The 8,505-nt window shown below is 46.8% G+C and overlaps 1 protein-coding gene across 1 annotated transcript in view; it reads right to left on the bottom strand.

Moving 5' to 3' along the window:
* Positions 1-4,692: 4,692 nt before the first annotated feature.
* LOC140909462 (calpain-8-like) overlaps positions 4,693-8,505 on the bottom strand; it is a 46,605-nt gene continuing 42,792 nt past the window's right edge. The window contains exons 19-21 of the mRNA XM_073338774.1: positions 7,928-8,044; positions 5,849-5,907; positions 4,693-4,937 (exon numbers count right to left, since the gene is read on the bottom strand). Of these exons, the coding sequence (XP_073194875.1) occupies positions 4,914-4,937; positions 5,849-5,907; positions 7,928-8,044 (200 nt within the window). The 3' untranslated portion in view covers positions 4,693-4,913. The remainder of the gene's footprint in view (positions 4,938-5,848; positions 5,908-7,927; positions 8,045-8,505) is intronic.

Raw genomic sequence — 8,505 nt, 5'->3', positions numbered from 1 at the left:
CAGCTTTATTCAGGGCCTCATTCTCCACAGCCTTGTATCTCACACTGTCATTTAGTCCTGTGCAAAGTTGGTGTAAAATGCTTCTTTGGTAGGAATTACAGCCATTTGAACTAATGTGACTACACAGATGTAAGACAAACTGGCCACAAGTGAGTATGGCCATCTGGACCTTGGCCAATATTTACAACACTCTACCCCAGCAACACAGAGAGAGATTTTGGCTTTGCAGGGCACCATGATGCATGGGCTTCAGCACAGTCAATGGAAACATTCCTTCAAAGTATGGGAGGGCGGGAAGAGAGCGGATAGACTAGCCACTGCATTGTTCCCATGGGTAAATTCTTCTTTGCCATCCTACATGCGAAGCGCTAGGAATCCCAGCCAGGCACAGTCAGGTTTTCCTACTAATACTGCGCACATTACAGACCTGAATTAGTGAGCCCTTGCAACACCCCTGCCATATGATCCCCATTATACGGCGAGAAGAACTGACATGAAGCGATGAAGTCACTCAAGTCACGTGGCAGCTATAGGCGCTTGGCAACTTTGAAGCCATGGCCACACAACAAGGGATCAGAACTCAAGAGTTCCTGACTCCAAGCCCCAGGCTCAGTCCACCCCTCACACTGTCCTGCATCGCCCCTAATAGCAGCTGCAGGCATTTTAGTCAACAAGCAATTAGGGCCAAGGGTAGAAGAGGGACTGACGTGCACAGACACTTGTTTGGCTTGTCGTATGAGGAAGAGAAACAAGATGACCTCAATCATCTTTTTGCAGATGCAGCCAAGTGGCAAGAAGAAGTGTATTCAATGACAAGGCTTACTTTTGAGCAGTTGTCTGGAGACCAGATACCAAGTGCTGTGCTCAAAGAACAAATAAAAGAGGAAGTAGCTCCGCTAGAACGGCCTGCCTCCTACAGATAAAGGAGGATGGAGTGCAGCACTCTGCCCAGCCTGGAAAGGTGAGCGAGAGACACAGAGATAGGTAGGAGGTGTATTGAAATGGGGGCATTTTGCCTGAGAAGAGGAGAGGGGCAGGAGGAGAATCCAGTGGATTTCTCTATTTGATTTACCCCGTCCTGTTGCGAGACACCTCTGTGATCATGCGTAATTGGACTAAATTGATGACTAGCGGATGTGAGCAGAAAGCTAATCCAGAGCTGCATGCTGTTATCTTGCTGTGCTGCGTGGCTGGTAAGGAATTGTGGGACATACTCAGGATTCTGTGCTGGGGGGGAGGTGTTCGTTTGGCTCAACTGGCAGAGAGCACTTGCTGGAGAGAGCTAGGGCCTCTGGGAGCTCCATCCCATCCCTGACTTCTCTCTGTTTAGACACACAGGTGCATGCAGATTATTACGCTGTTTTTTGAGGGATAGTAGCACTGTCAGAAATCCCTGGCCACGTCAGACAGTTGTCACTATGCTGTACAGCATAGCCAATCAGATCTCCAGGGATGGAAGAGAAAGACCTAAGACCCCCTTGCTCCAAAAACTCAGACCCGGCTACTTGAACTAGAGGAGAATTTTTTTCTGTTACTGGTATAGGGTCTATGATACCTCAATGAGCAGTTCATATGCATCCACTAGGGGGTAGTGGGGCAGCTGGATCCAGCACCACCCTGGTTTTGGTCACACCCATTCTGCTGGGAATTGAAGTCTGGAGGGACAGCTGAGCATTAGAGGCTATCACAGCAAAGAATTCTATGAAGGGGCCAGAAGATACCACCAGATCCCTTCCCACTTAAGAGGGAAAACTGATAAGAGGGTCTGTTAAATGGCCATGCAAGCCCAGAAGGCTGAAGAAGAAACCCCAGGAAGGGGAAGCTTGTTTAGTCTGGATTTTGTTATTTATTTGGACTTTTGCTCCTGGACGTCTAAGAAAGCCTGAAGACAGCACTCCCAACAAGGGGAAGTTTGGCTGGAGAGCGAGACGCTGTTACACAACAGACCGTGTAAATCCTTCTGGGTCATGAGGGAAGTACTTTGGGAAGAGGTGAAGGAAGTGGCCTTGGGGCAAAGAAGCTGAGAGGGTTTGAGCCTTATATCAGTCATCCGCTTCTTTTTCAAGGTCCAAGGCTGGACCTCCCAATAGTGGGTGGGCAGGAGCTCCTCTTTCATTCCCTCTGCAGTAAGGTGGGAGCTTGTCGCATACACACACACTAGCCAGGTCATTACAGTCCCTGTAGTTATAGTGAGACCCCTTAATTGCCAAAGGGACTGCTGGGTAGCTACAGTGTATAACACACTGCAATTAATAGAGAGGAACTCTCTCGAGGCCAGAGATTTTACTGGACCTTAGGGAAGGTGCCCACCCTACCCAGCTGATCATTAGCACAGGTTTCACTGGACATGGTACTTTTCATCCACAAGGATCCCAGAGCATTTTATAAACCACAGGTGGGCAAACTACAGCCTGTGGGACCCTCCTGCCCGGCCCCTGATCTCCTGGCCCGGGAGGCTTGCCCCCAGCCCCTCCCACGCTGTTCCCCCTCCCCTGTAGCCTCAGCTAACTGTGATCCTGGTGCAATGCTCTGGGCAGGGGGGGCTGCGAGCTCCTGGGGCCACGCAGCTGCAGAGCTCAGCCTGACCCGGTGCTCTGTGCTGCACAATGGCATGGCTGACTCCAGCCGGGCTCCAGCCACCGGTTCTCCAGGCAGTGCGAGGGTTGGATAGAGGGCAGGGGAGTTTGGAGGGGGTGTGACATGGACAGGGGTTGGGGCGGTCAGAGGGTGGGGAACAGAGGGGTTGAATGGGGGTAGGGGTCCTGGGGGGGCAGTCAGGAAGGAGAGGAGGGGTTGGAAGGGGGCAGTCAGGGGACAGGGAGAAGGGGTGGTTGGATTTGGCAAGGGTCCCGGGGGGTAGGGGGGGAATCAGGAAGGAGAGGGGGGGTTGGATGGAGTGGCGGGGGCAGTCAGAGGGCAGGGATTGGATGGGGCAGGAGTCCACGGGCTGGGGGCGGGCCAAGCCTGGCTGTTTGGGGAGGCACAGCCTCCCCTAACCGGCCCTCCATACAATTTCCGAAACCCGATGCAGCCCTCAGGCCAAAAAGTTTGCCCGCCCCTGTTATAAACCAAGGGTAAAATGTTCTGTTCTTATATGCCAAACAACCCACTAAATGCTAATTTCGCCCTTATTGCAAGAATGATGTTCCTGTGTCAAACAAATCCTGAACATTGCAGGCAGCAGAGATCCCCACGTCAGTGAGAGAGAAGAATTTTGCCCTATACCTGTATAGAGTTGTATAGAGGTCATTCACATCACCTGAACACAGCCACCTCTGGGACGGATCATGGCAGCTATTCTGTGCTAGCAACACTGTAGATCAGATTTATTAGTGTGATGACAATTAAGAAGGGGAATGGAAAATAACTTCTCCAAATGAAGCTGCAGAATAGTTAGTCAGGCAGAATGTAATTCCTCAAATTAGAAGTTGGCCAGCCAGGACGCTGGAGCTTTCAGAGGATCTTTAATTAATGACCAAGAGCCCAACTCACACAGTTCTAAGCAGGAGCAACTCCACTGATTCTAAAGAAGCTGCATCCTCTGTCACTGTTGTGCATTTGCTTCTGTGTGGGTTGCAGGTAGGGCCATCCCTGGCTATTCTGGGGTGCGTGGTGTGTGGGGCCCCAGGCCTCCATGTGGGGGGGCTGGCTTGGGGGACAGGAGGGAACCACCTCCCAGCCCTCACCAGCGGCGCGGCTAGGGCCAGGTCTGTACTTCCCGTGGCTGGTGAGTGCAGGCCCGGCCCTGCTGCAGTCCTTAGGGGATGGGGGCGGGGATGGGGCAGAGCAGGGGCAAGAAGAGGCGGGGCTGGGATGGAGCAAGGGCTAGAGCAACATGCAGCTGCGTAGGGCACCAGGAAATGTGGTGCCCCAAATTTCCTGGTGCCCTACGCAGCTGTGTACTTTGTGTATGGGTAAGGACGGCCCTGATTGCTGGCCTCAGTTTCAAAAACTGCAACTTCCAGTGATTCCATGTTTGGACACTTTACCCTCCAGCTGAAGTTGCAAACCATCCTGTAGGCTCTTTCAGGTTTCTAGTGAGATGAGCTAATAGGACTCCTTCCCAGGCTGCACACTCCCCTTTTTTACCTGTTCAATGTAAATATTTGGTTTTGGACCTGCATGTGGCGCACGGACAAGGTTTGTTATCAACCAATGTGCCTACTGAAAGCCCAAATCACATTCTTTCCTTACCATCTTGCCCTCTCCTTCTCCTCCTTGAAAACATACAAAAGAGCCATAAATGAAACATGTTTGTAAAAAGGGCCTTCAGATTCCCTTCTCCTTCTCCTGCTCACTAAAAAATGACAGATGCGATCCTCCTTGTTTATTCTCAATCTGGAAGGCACTCAGGTGTTATAAGAATCTAAATGGAATAGACTAAACCAGGTCACTAAACGAAGTCTTGGAGATGGGCCCAAACCAAGCTCCTAGATTCAAATGCAGGATATGGGTGGATGCTTCAGAATCTGATACAAATTTTGTAGCTGACCCTTTCTATCCAGACCAGCTGTTTGGATCTGAACACTGCTGAATATTGGTGGGGAGCTGGAATTTGAATCTAAGTTATGCCCTTTGGGCCTATCTGTACTAATTGTAATTCATGACATTTCAGCATGACACAAAAATACTCCTCAGGCAGAAAAAAGAAAAGGTTTTTTGTTTGTGTGTTTTTAAAGTATCATTGCAGTGTTTGTTTTCCAAATGGCAAGGGGTCATTTTATTTTCATTTTGGCTTAAAATAAGTTGCTGGTGATTGAGAGAGGATTTTTTCTCCCCGTAAGAGGGGAGCAGCAGATTGAGAGTCACTCAGATACACAGGAAATAAATATCTTCCAAGCTTCCAGGCATATGAAAATCACAACACGTTTGCAAGAGTCACGGGGATCTCTACTCAATTCAGATGCAACGGCTCAAACCACTGTGCAGCACAGCCACTGTGGGAGGAAGAGAAAAAAGGAGTTTGTCTAGAAGGTCCATTACATGTCTTTAGTGGAACTACATATGGGCCCTGAAACTATGGATCCAAACACCACGGGACTTTGGGGAAGATTAGATCAACATCTAAATTTCTTTTATGGGGTAAACAAAAACCCACAGATCCAATTGCTCTTGAACTTTGGGGAAGTTCAGAACTGGGAGCTGCTTCAAACTTTGCAAATAGGCCACTCTCTTGGGATGAGAGAATGCAACAAAAAGAGATGCATGATCTTTAAAAAAAAAAATCGTGGAGCCAGATTCCTCCCACATCTTAACAGGATACAACGAACTGCCACTGGAATCATAGTGGGGGACTGCCATTCATTTTTCCACTTGGATTTTCCCTGCAGAGGAAGGACTGGGCCTCATTACTTTTGAACAACTTTGGTTTGAACAATGAAAACCCTCATTTAAAAAGGAAGGGGTGGGGGGAAAGACATGACATCTTAAAAAGGTCTTTTTCAGGTGCTGTTAGGTCATTTAGTTCACCCTCTGCCTCTGCAAGAATTGTTCCCTGCTGTGCATTTTCTAGTGGTTTGCTCCACTTTAAAAGAAGAGAATGAAAATACCCATAAGGATATCATCTCCTAGACAAATGGAGGCATTTTGAATAAATTCTCTCTCACTGTATGTGTGATAAGTGTTCATTCTCTGGAAGAACAACTACTGGCTTAGGAAGGATTTTAGTAAGAGCTTTTTGTCTGAAAAATCTCTCTTTCGCTGCTGAATCTTCAGTAGGTCTCCTGTTTGAATCGCTATTTCATTTGTTTATAAAGCTGATAATGGACATCCTGAGGAAATATGTTTTAATTGTGACCAGTCATCACAACAGTTTAACCATAGGGTAGTTTGATGTAACTAGCCTTACCTCAGCCAAAGAGAGCTGGATGACTCCATTCTTGTCTTTGTCTAGGAGCTGGAACATTTCTGAAGAACAAAAGAAGGGAAGAAATAAAATATAAGTAACACGGTGTCTGACAAAATATGGAGGCCTCCCTCCGTGGCCTATTCAAATCTGGATTCAGGTGCAAATTTTGAGTCACAATTGGATAGGAGCATTACAGATTATTTCCCTCCCTTCCTCTTAAGTATCATTCATAAGCCACTTATAAGCATGGGATAGCATATCAGGCGGGACCCACTATGACACATTGTGTGTTCAGAACAGGACAGCCACAAAGCACTGGCCATTTCACATGATATGTAGGGATGCACCCATGAATCTGAGATCTGACCCAGGCACAGATAAGGTAAACTATATCACTAAAGTGATCTGTAGCTCACGAAAGCTTATGCTCAAATAAATTTGTTAGTCTCTAAGGTGCCACAAGTACCCCTTTTCTTTTTGCGAATACAGACTAACACGGCTGTTACTCTGAAACCTGAAATTAGTCTCTAAGGTGCCACAAGTACTCCTTTTCTTTATATCACTAGTGGGAGATGACTAATGTGGGGGCAGAGCACTGGAAACATAGTGCATGTGATTATAAGTCATAGGAGGATTAAGAAAAGCGTTTCACCATCTTGGAAGAATCCCCAATGGTTAGTCAAATGGAACAGTTAACATTAGACTGCATTCATTCAAAAGAGTAAGTGAGTTCTCCTCTTTTGTCAGCCCATCTCTATCAACAATCCCTAAAAGAATCAGACTGTCCTTGATCTATTATTATACTGGGTGTTTCTTCAGAATTTACAACAGGAGGTTAGATGGCTACTCCTTTTCCTCCCTCCCATAATCCTAGAGTACAACAGCTTCTTAAGTGGCTGATTAGATACAAAATCTGATTTTTATAGCCGTACAAACCCATGAAACTCCTTCACTGCCCCGAAACAAAAGCATATTCTAGATTTCCACTGTCTTCTCAATGTGAACATTGAGTTTATTTTTAATTAACCAAGCCTCAATACAAGAGAATAATCTGCATCCTTGACCCTTTTACAGACAAAGGGCTTTGAACTGGTGCTGGGCAAACCTTAAAAAGGGTTCAGAGGTTCATTTGAGATAAATGGCACCCAGAAATCATTTGAACAAGTTAGAGAAGTTGGTTTGGTTTCGGTTTGACTTTCAGGTGAAGATTTGGGCCAGTTCTTATTTTTATCAGAACAGCTTTCACCTTCCCCATTTTGAAACTTTGCCATTCTCAGAACTCATTGGAGTTGCTAAATTCAGTGTGGACTAGAGAACCGAGGAAAGGGCAGGCCACGGTGGCAAGCCTCCAGCATGGATACATTTGGTTGGCTGAGCTAGGGATGCCTAACTCCTGTTCCCAGTTCTGCCCAGGGGCTTCCTGGTTGGCTTGAGGCAAGTCTCTTAACCTCTCCGTGCCTTCCTTTCTTCACTTCTGAAATGGAGCTAATGGGGGTGCTGTGAAGATTAAAGAGGTATGGCTTGCAAAGCTCAGAGGGACAGATTTTTAAAGATATAAAGTGCCTAAAGATGCAGATAGGTATCTAGTGAGATTTTCAAGACAACCTAGGCACCTAACTCCCATTAAAAACCCCACTAGGCACTCATCTACATCTTTAGGGACCTAGAACCTTTAAAAATGTGTCTGTAAGTGCAAATTTACGGCTAGATTGCACAAGCCTTACTCATTTGGTTGAACATTTACTAACACAAATAGTCTCATTGAAGCCAGTGGCCTACTTGCATGAGTAGGAGATTCTTCCAGGCTGAGTAAGTGCTCCACAATCTAATCCATGACTATTGTCTAGAAGAAAGATGATTAAGGTTTGGATCTGGACTGAATTCCTCCAGTTTTTGTCTGGGGCCTTCTCTATTGGTTTGCGCAGCAGAGCCAGTTTTGCTGGCTCCCTTACACTTCCACACAGTACTCTGCACTCAGCACTCCAATTTAAACAAAAATACCAAGCACTGAACAAACACCCCCCTCCCCCCCGCAATGTTCAGCAGTTCTGCTCAGCGGCTTCGAAAGAAGGAACTTACTGAAGAGGGTCTCTAGGTGGATCATACAGGCAACAAAGCCGTCAAAGTCAATGGTCATCTTGCTGCTGGCGTAGCGGATAGCAATGATGTTTTGCACCTTATTGTTGAGAGTGAAACCTGAAAGCACAGAAATCACTCAAGCAGCAGTTACATACACTTTTTAATGCAGGTTGCGCATGGAATTTTTGCAGCTGCAGAAAGACGTGGCTGAAGAATTATGGACTATTCCTCCTAGAAGAGTTGTTGGTCTCCATTATCTCTACTGTGTATTCTCCTTTCTATAGCCCATTGTGCTATGGTGGAGACAGGCATAATTCTCTTCCCAAAACCTTGACAAACTGTATATGTTCCACTTGTTCTGCAGAGTTCCTTAGCCCAATATCCTGAGATAAGCACCTAATTAATATGACTTACTGCACTCCTGGGGCCTGAGCCAAACAGCAGCAATTGCAGCAGAGTCCATTACCTACATAACACGCTGGTGTTGAGTTTTAGGGCTTGATTTAGGATCATGTTAATGAGACGTCTTCTGGCCTAATCCAGAGTGCAGGGACCCACCCACAGAAAGTCCCCCAGGA

Source organism: Lepidochelys kempii, chromosome 3 (genome assembly GCF_965140265.1).
Source record: "Lepidochelys kempii isolate rLepKem1 chromosome 3, rLepKem1.hap2, whole genome shotgun sequence".
Taxonomy (NCBI): domain Eukaryota; kingdom Metazoa; phylum Chordata; order Testudines; family Cheloniidae; genus Lepidochelys; species Lepidochelys kempii.
This window is presented reverse-complemented; position numbering and strand designations above follow the sequence as displayed.